Source organism: Anarrhichthys ocellatus, unplaced genomic scaffold, assembly GCF_004355925.1.
Source record: "Anarrhichthys ocellatus isolate YVR2014 unplaced genomic scaffold, GSC_Weel_1.0 scaffold52, whole genome shotgun sequence".
Classification (NCBI taxonomy): Eukaryota; Metazoa; Chordata; class Actinopteri; order Perciformes; family Anarhichadidae; genus Anarrhichthys; species Anarrhichthys ocellatus.
Window position 1 is genome coordinate 934,976 of NW_022280082.1, and position 15,735 is coordinate 950,710.

The 15,735-nt window shown below is 42.5% G+C and overlaps 1 protein-coding gene across 6 annotated transcripts in view; it reads left to right on the forward strand.

Moving 5' to 3' along the window:
• Positions 1-15,256, forward strand: part of efr3bb (EFR3 homolog Bb (S. cerevisiae)) — a 33,930-nt gene extending 18,674 nt beyond the window's left edge. For all 6 annotated transcript variants that reach the window (XM_031870291.1, XM_031870290.1, XM_031870288.1 and 3 more), the window contains 19 exons: positions 885-1,006; positions 1,340-1,489; positions 3,369-3,503; positions 4,759-4,837; positions 5,862-5,997; positions 6,152-6,313; positions 6,605-6,716; positions 6,891-6,942; positions 7,323-7,495; positions 7,649-7,724; positions 7,926-8,087; positions 8,669-8,800; positions 8,913-8,980; positions 9,113-9,240; positions 9,877-9,968; positions 10,072-10,120; positions 11,912-12,018; positions 12,125-12,174; positions 12,282-15,256. In XM_031870291.1, coding sequence (XP_031726151.1) covers positions 885-1,006; positions 1,340-1,489; positions 3,369-3,503; positions 4,759-4,837; positions 5,862-5,997; positions 6,152-6,313; positions 6,605-6,716; positions 6,891-6,942; positions 7,323-7,495; positions 7,649-7,724; positions 7,926-8,087; positions 8,669-8,800; positions 8,913-8,980; positions 9,113-9,240; positions 9,877-9,968; positions 10,072-10,120; positions 11,912-12,018; positions 12,125-12,174; positions 12,282-12,387 — 2,091 coding nt within the window. In that variant the 3' untranslated portion in view covers positions 12,388-15,256. The remainder of the gene's footprint in view (positions 1-884; positions 1,007-1,339; positions 1,490-3,368; positions 3,504-4,758; positions 4,838-5,861; positions 5,998-6,151; positions 6,314-6,604; positions 6,717-6,890; positions 6,943-7,322; positions 7,496-7,648; positions 7,725-7,925; positions 8,088-8,668; positions 8,801-8,912; positions 8,981-9,112; positions 9,241-9,876; positions 9,969-10,071; positions 10,121-11,911; positions 12,019-12,124; positions 12,175-12,281) is intronic.
• The last annotated feature ends 479 nt before the right edge of the window (positions 15,257-15,735 follow it).

Sequence of the window (15,735 nt, forward strand, 5' to 3'; positions counted from 1 at the left end):
CCCCCCCCCCCGCAGAGCCTTTTCTAACACAAGCCGACTCTTCAACACATCAGTCACTGAGTTAGTGTTTCTGTCCGCTTGCTTTATGTGATGTGATTTAAAAAAAAAAAAGACTCCGGGCAGGGGTTAGTTTCTCCCGGTGTGGCCTTTGGTCGCAACAAAAATGTTCATAATCTCGTCTCTCCATCCTTAAGGCTTAACCCTATTGTTAAAGCTTTCGATCAGGTAGAAAGTCGATACATTGATACCTAGAAGCTGCCCAGTATTACCTGCAGGTAATACTGGGCAGCTTCCGGTTATCAACCGCGACAGCAATTAACTGCAGCAAACTGAGCACAGATGTAGTGATGGGATCACTTCCTTTAATTAGCTCAAGCGTACTTCTTTTCATTACAAACCCACTCCAAACACTCATTTTGTGAGCAGGAAATGGATTCACAAGGGGTTTCCTCTAGATGTTCATTTGCTCCATAAATTCCTTTTTATTCTTGCTTGTTTGGGTTACTGCACTAGTCCAGCCTGTGTTTTTGAATGGGGGATTTATGTACTTTAATAACCATCTGCTGTTTGTTCTTGCTTCAGGTAGCATAAAGAAATCCATTTCATCATTTATTAATTGGAGGGTGCTGTGAAGCTAAATGTCATTTTCTGGCCCAGTGGGAGAGCCCCCCCCCCCCCCCCCCCTTGCCCTCACTCTAATTGAGATGTTATGGCACTGTGGTTTAACTTTATCCTGTGAGATATTCATCATGGGGATCTAGGCTTAATTCATTAAAGAGTTTTTAATCAAATTGAAATAATCCCCCAACAAACTAGAGCCTTTGAGGAGGAGACTTTTCCTTCAGTTTGACATGAAAATGTATTTTATTTTTCTCCCTTCTCAGTTTGTGAAGTTTGCCAACATAGAAGAGGATACGCCGTCATACCACCGCAGTTATGACTTCTTTGTGTCCCGCTTCAGTGAGATGTGCCACTCTAGCTACGAGGACCCTGACATCCGCACTAAGTGAGTGGACAGATGCTTGATAGCACTAGAGGGAGAATTATTAAGTACTTTCTGTTTTTAGACTGCTCCAGGAAGTCTTTTTTTTTTATAGATTACCACTCCCTCTGGACACTTACATCTTTCTGATCCTGTCTTCTGAAAATAGACAAAGTGATGTCTTTGAACGGTTAAATATAGAGTTGCAGAATTTAAGGGTAACAGCCACACACCGAGGGATCCAAACTAGACAAAAATAAGATTTCCTAAATATAAATCATCCATTTATAGATTCGGTTACCAGTCAAACGATGTCTAGTGCCTGATATCCGCTCTTCTATTTCTGTTACCTCCAAGGATCCGCATGGCAGGTATCAAGGGCCTGCAGGGTGTGGTGAGGAAGACGGTGAACGACGAGCTGCAGGCCAACATCTGGGACCCTCAGCACATGGACAAGATCGTCCCCTCTTTGCTTTTCAACCTGCAGAGCGGAGTGCGCACGGAGAGGTGAGTGTGTTAACAAGGGAAATGTGAACTGATTTGGGTTTATAATATGTTGCTGGTCATCAGACCTGTAAAACACACTGACCTGAGGTGAATACGGCACTGGTGTTAGCGTGTCATCTTCACACATCAGTCACCCTGCAGCCGACCGGTTTAGTCTTACGTTAGGCCATATTTGTCCTGGCAGTCTACTCGGCCATCAGTCATCATCATTGTCACCACGGAGTGAACCCACTGACAGCTCTGCTCCCCTTATGGCCGTCTGTTTGTCAACCTGCAGCATCCAAGGACAAAGACATGGCAAGAACAATTTAAAGATAACGGGGGAGAGCGTGAAGAAAAAGAGTGCAATGGGTGGAGAATAATAACATCACAATTGCATTGAGAGCTAGAGGTTGCCAGAGAGGGAGAGATATGCAGAGTCTGGAGCCTCCCTTTCTTGGCAGTATTCCACATACTGAAATTCACTTTGACGTCAGTGCCGAGATCTGAAGGTTAGGGAAGCAAAAGGGGGAGGGCAGAGAGAAGAACATTTGAAGACTGGGTGGAGTTGGGAGATAATAGAAAGTACAGTGATGGAAATACGAAGCTTATTGAAAAGAGAGCGACAGATCGAGAGACAGACACTCCAGCAGAGAGACACAGTTCCCTCTCAGCTTCCCTTCGCTCCGTGTGTGTTATGAAGCCGGCCCCTGCTGTGCATCCTCACTCATTAGCATCCATAAAATCCACAGCAGTCAGTACAGTCTAATAAAACTCACAGATGGTGCATTTTTCTCTGCATTAATCCCCATGAACGCGTACAAGTTCATTTAAAGATCAAACCAGGCACAGTTTTAGTCGAGCCCTCTGACAGTTGAGACAAATTTCTGTTTTATTTCTGTAGATACTGAAGTACTTCAAGAACAACTGCAAGCATGATTGGCTGGTTTTAATGAGGTGTTAAGGCACCTGCAAAAGCTGAATGTCCCACTAGCATTTTTTCCTCTCGGCACTGCCTCAGCAGAAAATGTTAACAGAAATGATCCTTGCCTTTTTAACATTACCACGCCGCTGACTCAAAATCGCCACCTGTGAATTGTTTGATGAAAGCAGATGAGAGGTCAGATTGCTGCAGCCAAGTAGGCTTTTATGCTGATTTGCTCTCGTTTCCAAATCATTAGACATAGCTGTGCAGAATGAAGTCTACGGTTTTTAGAAGCACTTTGTAAACTGCTTTGTAAACATTATTCGTTACTGCTGAACAAATGCTCAACATTTTAACACCAGCAGCTTATAACTCACCTGCGTTTTCCACATTGGCAGCCCTAACAGAAAATGGCTACATTTAAGATTTTGCCCTTTTAAAGTTAAACCGGTATCTTAATCCTGTATTTATTCTTGCTTCTGCTGTTTTTAATTGCCCCTTAAATGTCAGTTTTTTTTGTGATTTGAGCTAAGTTAGAAAGGCAGGAAGTCCCATTTCCTCCACAGCAGCAAGCAAGATGAAAGAGTGAGGCGGTTAATAAATGATGCCTTCATTGGTGGACCACCCGAGGGTTGTCATGACTAAGATGGAGTTATAGTGAAGGTTTTAACTATGCATGAGAACAAAGACGGGCCGGTGTGAGTGCCCACACATACCAACTTAGACACGGACATGTCTCCTGTTGATGACAACGGATGCGTTCACACATGCCGGCTAACGCAGGCTTCCTCATTTTCACTGTAGACAAACTGCTGAGGGAAGAGTAACCTCGGGCGGGAAGGCTGCAGTGACACGGCCGTCCACAGAGTGTGCAAGAAATCGAATCTTAGTGGAAACGTTAGTGTTATTGAATCATATTCGTTTTACCCTCCTTTCCTTCTCGTCTGCTTCCTCACCTGCATCACTCCCGACCAGCCGCTCCCCCTCTCCGCTGCAGGCGTCGGAGAAGGAGAAGGAGAGTCCGGTGGAGCTGACGGAGCGCTGCTTCAGGGAGCTGCTGGGACGAGCCGCCTACGGCAACATCAAGAATGCCGTCACGCCGGTGTTGATGTGAGACCACCTCTACTAAACTCTTCTATCCTCTTTATGGGATTCCTTCCTTTTATGCATGTGTTGTTTATTTGTCGCATTGACTAAAACGGAAGGAAAGGATGTATGTTAACGCCGTGTTGCTGAATATTTATCTGTGCACTGATTGGCATGAGGGGGCGCGACAAGGTGAATGCAAGGTTACATGGTTGTTCCAGACTAGATGTGAGTGCATGATTTGCAGACAGGATGTTTTTAATTGTATATTACTGCATTTATGTTGAGGTCTGCCTTGCAAGGTTGTAATTCTTGCAGCTTTATCGTGCTTCTGAGGTCATCTTCTGTGATGTTTTGATTTAGCTGTGGATGTCCTCTGTGATCGGTGTTTTATTTGGTCGTCTGTCTCTCTTTTCATCTCACGCTTCCTCCTTCTCTCTCTAGTTTAAATATGTACAGCTCTACTGTTCTCTCTCTTTCTTTTTATCTGTCTCAGCTGTTCCCTGTATATCTCTCTGAGCCCCAGACATCAACTATTCCTTTCCGTATTGAGTTGACTTTTCATTTGTTGTCTTTAGTGTAGCCACCTGTTCTTTGGCCCTCTTGGCTTTGTTCCCTGCACCTCAGCTGATGTAGCAGGCTGACAATATGGTTTAATTTTCCAATAGACGTTAGATTAAAAGCAAATTAGTTTTAGAAATCTGCTGAGCAGTTCTGTGGATAAAATATTTCAGTATTTCTACATGCGCTTGCAGGAATACTGCTTACAGCTAAAAATTTTTAGTTTGGATCCAAGTTTATATGCATAACAAAATGAAAAGCCATCAAAAATACAAAACTTAAGGGACTCGTAAGCCTTTAATGCCTTTATTGATTTTATTTTGTTCTCCAAAATCCATCTCCAACTGTAGTTACCATTTGCTTGTGCAGTTATATATTACATTTTTATTTCTTTTGAAGACTCATCTATCCAATTTCTTTTTTCTCTTAATTTTCTTTAAATTGATCAAATTTTTGCTGAGTGAGACCAGCTCTCGATCATCCATCTCTGTTTCTGACTCCTCCTTCTCTTTCTCTGTGTACTTAAGGATTCAGTAGTAATGATCATGGTTGATGGATGTTATTACTGATTGTTACCATTGATAAGGGGGGTGTGTGTGTGTGTATATATGTTTAGCATTTTCTCTCTATCCCTTGCTGCTTTCCATTATTACTGTGACTCTATTATGACATCTTCTGTATCCTCCTCATCCCTCCCCTCCTGTCTGTGTTCCCTCAGGCACTTGGATAACCACTCTCTATGGGAGGGAAAGACCTTTGCAGTGCGTTGCTTTAAAATTATCATGTACTCCATCCAGGTGAGTGATTTTGGTGCCTACGTATCCACAAACACTTCTTCCTCGCCCCTTTTATTCTGTCTTTTTTATTTTCACCTTGTTGACCATAAATCCAGGTCCAAATAATGACAACCTGAATCATTTTGTGTGATTCACTCAGTACCATGTTTTTTTTTAAATTGTTATTTTAATCTCGTATGGGTGAAACAAGCTCCAGGATTTATGGAGTTTACAGCCAAAAATAGTTTTATAAAATAAACAGAGCTGGACACATAAAGGTAAAGGATAGACGGGACTGTTAAAATAAGTTTAGTGTACATAAATATTATGTAAATATATAAAAAACATGAATGACCAATAATACAATATAATAAATAGTTAATATACAAGTCAAGTGTTCTGTAAATTGCAGTGTTCCCTCTGCTTCTTCATCATCTCCAACAAAACAAAACACATCTTCCAGCATCCCACACACACTGCCTCCAAGATCGTCTGCCTTCCTGCGCCCCGTCTCTGGGATATGAACCTCAGAGCCATTACATGCCGAGCACTCAAAATATCAGATGACACGGATCACTTCACATTATTACCATCTGGTCAGAGACACAGAACACTTGGCAACCTCCTGCCATAGTAGCCCTGAACAATCTACCTCAGCTGGGCTGAATGAGTGCATATATACGTGAAGATTTAGTGTATATCTGAACGGTTTGTATGCCGCTATTTGTATATCTGTATGTTTCTGTGTACTGGCTGTGGAAACGAACATCCCCCTGGGACAAAGAAATCTAATCTAGTCGTCTGCGTCTCCTGGTAATCCCATACAGAGCTGCTGCCGCTCCAACTAAAAGCTCTGCAAAACCTTCTGGTTGTATGAAAAGCGGTGAAATCGTTACTTTTCGAGAGTTTCGAACTTGTAACCAGAGAGCTGAAAACTGAACAAACAAACAAAAACAGAAAAAGCACAACAGAGTGCAACACCGAGGCTGCCATCTTGTATTTTTCTAATCTGGCTTCATTCATTCCTTCTCTCCCTCTCTCCTAGTCCCAGCACTCTCACTTGGTAATCCAGCAGCTCCTCGGTCACCTGGACGCTAACAGCAAGAATTCAGCCACAGTGCGAGCTGGGATAGTGGAGGTTTTGCTGGAGGCAGCCGCCATTGCAGCCAGCGGCTCTGTAGGTGAGGAGATTAACACACTACACACACATATATACATATACACTCTTAAATTACAGGCTGGCGAGTTGTTAGTGGGATCATGCAGTCTGGAGCCCCTGTCGTGTGTGTTAGGGGTGAACTAGTCTTTTGATCGTTCACTTGTTTGTGTTTGCAGGCCCCACCGTGTTGGAGGTGTTTAACACACTGCTGCGGCAGCTCCGCCTGAGTGTGGACTACGAGTTGACCGGCTCCTATGACGGCAGCACCAACATCGGCACAAAGATCATCAAAGCTCACGAGGAGAGGCAGCTGCAGGAGGCTGTCATCAGGACCATTGGTGAGTCTCGTGTGTGTGTGTGTGTGTGTGTGTGTGTGTGTTTGTGTGTCTCTGTGTGATGCTGTCTTGCAAAGCCTCTCTCTCTCACACACACACACAGTTAGTCCGTGATGATTATGTCTGCATCTGTCTGTATTCATGCCTTTGTGTGTACATGTGTGGGTTTTGTACAGACTAGTGCTCATCTTCTTTCTTCCGCACATATCTCCCTTTCTTTTTTTTTTCCTTTGCTCCAAATCCTCCTCCTACCCATCTGATGCTCATCTCTCTTTTCGTCTCTCTCTCTTTCAGGTTCATTTGCCAACACTCTACCGACATACCAGAGGTCAGAGGTCATGCTCTTCATCATGGGCAAGATCCCTGTCCCTGGGATTCACCCAGCTCTGCCCTCCTCAGGCTCTGGGTAAGTTACTCACTGCTCTCATTGTGCTACATATGCACAAAACCGAATGCTGCATGTGCTCATGTAATCCTCTATTTTACTACATTCCGTCCTTCAGTCAACTGTACTTTGATTCTCCAACACTCAGGTTTACAAAGGGTTTTAATTTGTATCTGAATTTGTTTTCATCTCCAGACCTGAGGGTACCAGGATGATTCAGGTCATGTTACTGAAGTCCTTGGTCCAGGTACGTTTTCAGCCTTGCGTTATTAATAATTTAAAATGTCATCGGTTCTTTGTGTGGGTTTTTACACAGCTTTAAAGTGGTTTATATAATAGTGCTACAAGCTGTGTTTATCACTGTTGATAAGAAGTAAATTCAGTCCAGTCCGAGTGACATTTCAGCTGATAGCTGTCGTCTATCAGACTTTATCTCGGCATACAGGCCTCATGTTCCACAAACTGTGTGTGTTTTGGCAGAACTCTAATGGTCTCACAATTCTTTTAACCTCGTCTTTCATTTCCCTGCACAGCTTCACGTTTGTCTCCCCATGAAACCCTCTGATTATGTGTTTTAGAAATGAGTTGTAGCTTGCAGGCTGTAAAATGTGATCGTTAATCTCTCAGGTGACGGCCGGTTTCCAGAACACCAACATGCTGACGGCACTCCCCACCTCTTTCCTGGAGCCGCTGCTTTCCTTCTCTCTGACAGAGGATCCAGAGATTCGGCTGCTGGTGCTCCAGATCCTTCTCAGTCTCATCGACAGGCACGACAACACGCCCAAGTTCTCCGACATAAGGTGCGTGTGTGTGTGTGTGTGTGTGTGTGTGTGTGTGTGTGGGGGAGCGTTGACAGGAAACATGGTGGTTCTGCGTTTGTGTTGTGGGGCTTCATTTGTAGTACGTTGGGAGCAATGGAAGTGCGTTAATCGCTGTGCCTTCTCTCTACGCAGCATCATCTCCGACATCTCTGTGCTCAAACTGAAAGTGGACAAATGTTCCAGACAGGACAACTTATTCATGAAAAAGGTACGCCGTCTGTCCATTTTAGAGCCGAGTTGTGTATCATTTGAATTCAGTATTAAGTTTGATTCCCTGCCAATGAAAACAAAAATATATAAATCAAAAAATCCATTACACATCAAGTATTGTTTCTGACCTTTGAACATACTTGTGATGCAGAAAAAGTAGCCACTTAAACTCTAGAGCGTCCTCTCATCCCACTGACAGCACGGCCAGCAGCTGTATCGACACATCTACTTGGGCTGTAAGGAGCAGAGCAGCGGCCGGCAGCACTACGAGTCGCTCTTCGCTCTGTTGGGTCTTCTCAGCGTGGAGCTGGCTAACGAAGAGGTGGTGGTGGACCTCATTCGCCTGGCGCTTGCTTTGCAGGTACTGATGTGTTGTGTTTTACATCATTTAGATCATTTGAATAATTGTGGCATTTGCTGTCGGTAACCTCCAGACGCAGTTATCTGTCATCAACTTTTTATTGAATATGTGACATGATAATCGTTTTACACAGGATACCATAGACGAGGATTCTTGCACATACAAACTATATTTAAAACAAACTATATACATATATAATATAGGTCTATACACATTCTATCAAAACAAATGTGGACTGGAAAGAAAACCAATGAGCATGTCACAAATAGTGGATGCACACGCTTTATTAATTACAGCTAATGATTTTTATATGATTTTTCTAAAACGATTCAACCATTTTATCGATTTAAGGCTCAAAATCTCCAGATGAGTGATAAAAAACTAACAGTAATTACAGCTTATAAATACCAATATATAACACAAAATTAAGAGGTGGGAACGGTCAAAGAGTCCTAACAAGGCCGAGTGTATTTGAGGAAGTTATTCTACACAAGTTATGGAGAATGTGTGTGCTTGAGTTCCTCATGCAGGGTGTTATACGTTGAAGGGTTCCCTGCTGATGTCTCTCTGTCTCCTTTCAGGACCTGGCTCTGTCCACCGACGAGGCTATGCCCGTTTTCAACCGCTGTGCTGTTCATGCCCTCGCTGCCGCCTACCTCAACCTCATCTGCCAGCTCACCACCGTCCCAGCCTTCTGCCAGCACATACACGAGGTCTGGCCTGGGCTCCTTTGTTTATATATAAGTGTGTGTGTGTGTGTGTGTGTGTACAAGTGAATACCAAGAACCTCTTTTTAATACAGAGCCTTTTCTGTCTGTCCTGCAGGTAATTGAGGTGAGACAGAAAGAAAGTCCCTACCTGTTGCCTGAGGACGTCTTCATTGATAATCCCAAGTATGAACCAGCCACATTTAGTTTTCCTTTCTCCCAAACTATACCATTGCTACATTTGATATTTTTATATTTAATAATGGTTGTCAATTATGTGTGTGTGTGTGTATATCACTACTCCCTCTTTCTTCCCAGGCTGCTTTCTTCACTGGAGAAGGTAGAAGGAGATGTTTTGTTCCTCCAGTCGAAGATCACCGAGGTCCTCGGAGGAAGTGGTTATAACACCGATAGACTGGCTACGCCTTATGTCCCTCAGTATACTGGTAATACAGCTCTTTTGTTCACATCGAGTTCAAAATACAGCTGTGGCAAATGAGAGGAATTCTCAAAGTGAGAAATGTGCTCCTCTCCTCAAATAAATAAATAAGAATAATGTGTATCAGGTTGCCGCGTGTTACAACTTTGTGTTGGTGCTTTATTGATTCCTGTTTGTAAATGCAGAGCTTAACTGCTCCCCTGGAGCCAGCGGGGATTTAGTGTTTCATTGAAAGACACTTCATCAGCGCAGAGCTCTGAGGCTTATCATTGAGTTAAAGGTCAAGCACTCTCTAACTTAGTGTTTGGGAACCTTTATGATGCCGCTTCACCTTTTTATATTAATTGTCAGATCATCAAAGGCTCCGTCTTATTCTATATGGGTTTACTCAGGTTTTACAGACTCAATAAATGCATCAGACGTGATATATATATATATCTATATATATATCTATATATATATCTATATATATATATCTATATATATATATCTATATCTATATATCTATATATATATCTATATCTATATATCTATAGATCTATCTATCGATCGATCGATCGATCGATCGATCTAGATCTAGATCTCATTCATTTAAGTTTTCCGTTTAAGAAAAAGAGAAAACAGGTCTGCGCTCTCTTTCCAGATGAGGACCGTCTGTCCAAGAGAAAGAGCATCGGGGAGACCATCTCACTGCAGGTGGAGGTGGAGTCCAGGAACAGTCCGGAGAAAGAGGAGGTAAAGAGATTTCATGCTCCCGAAATCAAATATACACACTTTAGGCAAGTTTAAAGTACCTTATTGGTGCATCATACACTGTTTTTCTTGTTCTTTTCTACAGAGGACACCAGCAGAGGAGATCACTTTTGAAACCCTGAAAAATGCCATTGGTACGTCCTTTTTAAAGTATTCATGAAATGACATTCTCACCGTGCATCAACACAGCATCACCATGTGTAAAACTTTCTATTGATTTGTATTGATGTTCCTCCTGTGTGGTTGAAACCAGTGGTGGAATGTGACTAAGTAACAATGTTGTTTACTTGAGTATTTCCAATCTATGCTTTACTAAATGTATATGATAACTTAAGTTACTAATTACTTTTCATATTCAAATTAATAATATATATAATTAACTAATATATAAAATGAATAATAATAATACATTTTATTTGTATAGTGCTTTAATACATGTTAAAAACAGGAACAATAGGAGCATTTAAAATATAAACAAGGCAGAGAGATGACATCAGTAAGAAACAAAAACATACATAACTAGCATCACAGGTTAAAAGCAGATTTAAATAGAGTTTTAAGTGCGGTTTTGAAAGTGGCGAGTGACGGAGAATGTCTGAGGTGCTGGGGGAGGGAGTTTCAGAGGGATGGGGCATCAATGGAGAAGACTCTGTCCCCCCCCAGGTCCAATGCTTGGACAGAGTAGGGGGGTAAGGATGTTGGTGTCAGCAGATCTGAGGTCGCGGTTGGGAGCGTGTCGATGCTGGAGGTCTAAAGGGGTTCAGGGTTATGAAGGGTTTGCATGTGATGAGGAGAATCTTGAACTGGATTCTTTGCTGTATGGGGAGCCAGTGGAGGTTTTGAAGGACTGGGGTGACGTGGTCTCTGGTGTGGGAGAGCAGACGGGCAGCTGAGTTTGTTGATGGTTTTGGTGGTTGAGCCGTACAGGATGCTGTTGCAGTAGTCCAGTCGAGAGGTGATGAAGGCGTGGATGAGTGTCTCAGTGGCTGAGGAGGAGAGGGAGGGGCGGAGACGGGCGATGTTTTTCAGATGAAAGAAGGCATTTTTTTGTGACGTGATTGACGTTCGAAGGAGAGGGTTTGATCAAAAATGATTCCAAGGACATGTGTGGAAGCAGGAACAGTGGTGCCATCGATGCAGAGGGAGAAGTTGTGCTGGGATTTGTTTAGTGATTTGGGGACGATGAGGAGGATTTCAGATTTGTCGCTGTTGAGTTTAAGGTCTTTATGTCTTTGAGGCACTTGGTGTCGGTGGAGTGGGTGGTGGGGGTGATGGATTTGGTGGAGATGTAGAGCTGGGTGTCGTCAGCATAGCAGTGGAAATGGAGACTATGGTGGCGTATGATGTCGCCAAGGGGGAGCAGGTACATTACATTACAGTCATTTAGCAGACGCTTTTATCCAAAGCGACTTACAATTCAGATTCTATCACATTACACCGTAGGCACAGCTACAGGAGCAATTTTGGGGTTAAGTGTCTTGCTCAAGGACACATCGACATAAGACCCTCTGATTGAAGGACGGCCCTGCTCTCCACTTAGCCACAGTCGCCCAGGTAGAGGATGAAGAGGAGGGGACCGAGTACTGAACCTTGAGGGACACCTTGAGAGACAAGGGGATGTGTCAGACGTGAATTTATTGATGCTAATGAACTGTTCACGGTCAGAGAGGAGTAATTTGAACCAGGAGAGGGCTGTGTCAGTAATGTGGAGGGAGGACTCAAGAGAGGAGGGGTGGAGGTCGTGGGTGACTTTGATCGGGGCGGTTTCTGTGCTGTGATGAGATCTAAACACGGATTGAAATGGTTCATACAACTTTCCTTTACTGCAGTGAGAAGCACTAACGTGACATTGTCACTTTCAACTTACAATACACTGCAGCACAGAGCGATGTTGAAATGTAAATGTTGTTTGTGTCTCCCTCTAGTGGACAGTGTGGGCATGGAGGAGCAGGAGAGGGAGCGGAGGAGACAAGTGGTGGAGAAGTTTCAGAAGGCCCCCTTCGAGGAGATAGCTGCCCACTGTGGTGCCAGGGTACAACGAGAACACTTTCCTTCTATCTGTATTGTTTATTTTAAACTGTTTTTCTTGCTTCAGCTTTGTACTATTGTCTCATATGATCTGCTTTTGTCCTGTCTAGGCCACACTACTGCAGAGCAAACTAAATCAGATCTTTGAGATTACAATCAGGTAAGAGGTGGTGCTTTGGGATGTCTCGAATGAAATGTGATACTGACTAAGATGATGAAGGTGTTTTGAACTCGCGCTGATGCTGACGGTTTGCTCTTCCCATTCAGACCCCCGCCCAGCCCGTCTGGGACCATTTCGTCAGGTTATGGCCAAAGCCAGAGTCGATCTGTGCCCATCTACGAGATGAAGTTTCCTGACCTCTGTGTGTACTAGATCAGGAAAGCAAAGTCACAGAACTGTTTCCCATTTGAGGGGGTGGGAGGGATTTGGGAGGGGCAACCGATCCTCACTGTTAAGCCATCTTTGATCATGGAGTCAAACAACCACAGGGGAGGAGGAGAAAACCCATAGTTGTTTTGAAGCCAACTCGAGAACAAGCTACTTCTTTATTAACTTAGTTGTCTGAGAATATGTTTCCCTGTGATGGCAGCCAAAAACAAGCCTGCTAATGTCAATACATGCAGTACTAAAGGCAAACTTGTGTTTTCCCCTCAGCTCTCCTTAGATGTCTGTAGAAACTCCACTGGTTGGATTTTCAATTTAGAGATTGCAGAGAACTGTGAGGGGAAAATCTGAGTCACTTCTGTGGCTTGAGAGTGAATTGACTTGTTGCATGCCCTGTAACGTCACCTTTTTGATAGCACTGCAATTATTGGACATTCTTTTGACCCGTTTGTCCCTTACAGGGTGCCATACTATCCTTGATCACAAAATTAAATTTAGTGATACTGATATTTTATACCTTTTTTCTTTTCTTTTCTTTCTATTGTTTTCATGGCCAGGAAGAGCTCATGTGAATTAGATGCATTTTAATTGACCTGATCGTATATTTCTGTGTATGTTTGAATGAAATATGGATAGATTTACAAATATGAAGCTACTCCTTCCCATCGCCCATGTTACTCAGCTCTGAACATCTGTCTTCAGTGTTCAATGCTTTATTTTTTTTTTTTTTTTGTTCAGCCAAAAGTGCTTTTTCTTTCATGACGGGCATTTATTTCCTGCACCTAGTTTTTGTTTTTCTTCTTCTTCTTTTTATTTATCCTAGCCGTGGTTTAAATGAGAGAAAACTGTCTGTGTGCTATCCTCCCAAAGTGAGTGTGCCTTACAGGTGACTCAAGTTAAAAACATACACAAAAACACACACTGCGCCACAGTCATGACCACACTAAACTTCTCAAGTGTTTACTGTGATGTTTACCTGATCAAACATTAGATTATTATGAATCCTTTATTTTTCTCCTTTCCATATAAATGTGTATATACAGAGAAATATATAAATCTTTAAGCTGATGTACAGAGTAGGGAGATTTTTTCCGTGTGTGTGTATATATATACTGTATATTGATTCTAATTGTAGACTGCCACTGCACTAATTGTGTCCATAAGTAAGGAAGAGAGCTACTTAGTTAGTGTTCAGATACGTTTGTTAAATTCTCACATAGATAACCAGCAACACATGAAATCAAAGAGGTGAAACAGCCCACAGTAGAAATCTACATCATCTCCAAATCAGTAGAACGCACGAGTGAAGTCTGAAAGTGTTCCGCTAACGAATCAATGAACCGGAAATAATCAACTTCATTAATGGCCACCAATGTCGGGGACCAGTTTTAGCAGCAGCAGCAGCATCATGAACTGTATTGTTGCCGTTACATTCTCAATCCTGCTGGAATACGTTTGCACTCTGTTTTTACGCCATAACAGCTGCTGCAGCCTCCAAGCAGCGCAACCCGTCTCATTCAGCAAGATTTAAACAAGTCTAAAAGCCATTTCGTGTGCATGTGTGCACATACACACAGGTATAAAAAAAAAAAAAAAACACAAGGTATAATGGCAATAATGTGCCACTAGCCTGGCTAACACAGCTCAACCTTTTGGTAGCAGATCCTTTTTTGTGTTTTTAAATCGTGCACTCTTGTTGCTGTGCTGTGGTGGTCAGTTTTGTGATGTCGTGAAGAGACCGACCCTCCCGCTCCTGCGCTTCTGTGAATTCGCGGCGACGTGAAACGCGTTGCAGCCACCCTTGTTCAATGTAGACGGCAGTGTCTAGTTTGTCCCTGATTGTCATGTGTCACAGTCCAGTTGGTTGTTCATTTTATTATTATTTATTTTACAGTGTAGTGTTGTCTGTTAGTTTATTCACGTCCACACATGCCAGTGTATCAGATCAGTTCACAATTGTGTGTATGTGTATTTGTTCATGCGTCTATATGAACGTTCATGCAGACGTGTGTCTTTATCGTCGTTACCCAAGACCAAACTTTTCAAACGCGGTTTACAGTCTTCGTCCAGTGACTCTTTCCACCACGTTAACAAAGAACGAGCTATCTTAGTGCAATGTGCAGCTGTCTAAACCTTCCAGTTACACCTTGTAAAATTGTCTTTTCAGCATCTTGCAACTTTGCAGGGAAGACCTGTGAATCGACCAGTGTGCTCGTTGTCACTGCATAGCGTAATGTAATATTAACTGACGGTAATTCTATCTTACTTTTTGTCATTACATGTCTGGTTAATAGATCTGTTTACAACGTAGTGCTGTAGGTCAAATCTATTCATTCTGTGAACTTTGCACTTTAAAAACTGGATTACCTAGTGGCAAAGGCAGCTTTTACATGGACAAAATGCCTTATGAGTGTCATACCTGACTTTGCATGCTGGTGATGTTGCCGTGTTGTACAATAAATGTGTCTGTAACCAGAAAATGTCTGATCTGTTTCTGATTTGTTTTCTGGTGAAAGGGAAAGCCTGTTAAAGTGGAATGTGTTTTTCTAAGGTGATCTGCTTAAGATACAGGAAGCTGCAGAGTGCCATCATGCAGCGTATGAACATAACCTTTTGACTGCAAACGCAGATGTCTTGTTAACATTGAGTGCTCCGTCAGTTGCAGTGTTCAACACAGTATTGAGCAATTGCAAAGTTTCTTTAACTGTGCTTGTAGTGCTTTTCTTTTACTTGCCTGTAATGGACTGTTTTGTTTCTGTTGCACTACTTGCATCGGTGCCTGTATTGTGTGTTTGCCATTCTCATGCCTGTCATCTGCTTGGGTGGTTTATCAGAATTAAATTCAACGTGTATTTTAGTGGCGTCTTTTCTCCTACTGTGACGGCGGCGTTCGACAGAATGTAGTATCCAAAAACAACGTAGAACTCATTAGCCTAGAAGCTCTGCTTCATACTTGTGTCCTTTTGAGATACATTTTGTGGTATTAAAATGAACAAACTAGCCTCAAAATTGATAACTTAAAAAAAAGTGAGATATATATATATATATGTATATGTATGTATGTATATGTATATACATGTGTATATACGTGTGTATATACGTGTGTGTATATACGTGTGTATATGTATATACGTGTATACGTGTGTATACGTGTGTGTGTGTATACGTGTGTGTATATATACGTGTGTGTATATATATACGTGTGTGTATATATATACGTGTGTGTGTATACGTGTGTATATACGTGTGTGTATACATGTGTGTGTGTGTATATACGTGTGTATATACATGTGTGTGTGTGTGTATATACGTGTGTATATACGTGTGTGTGTGTGT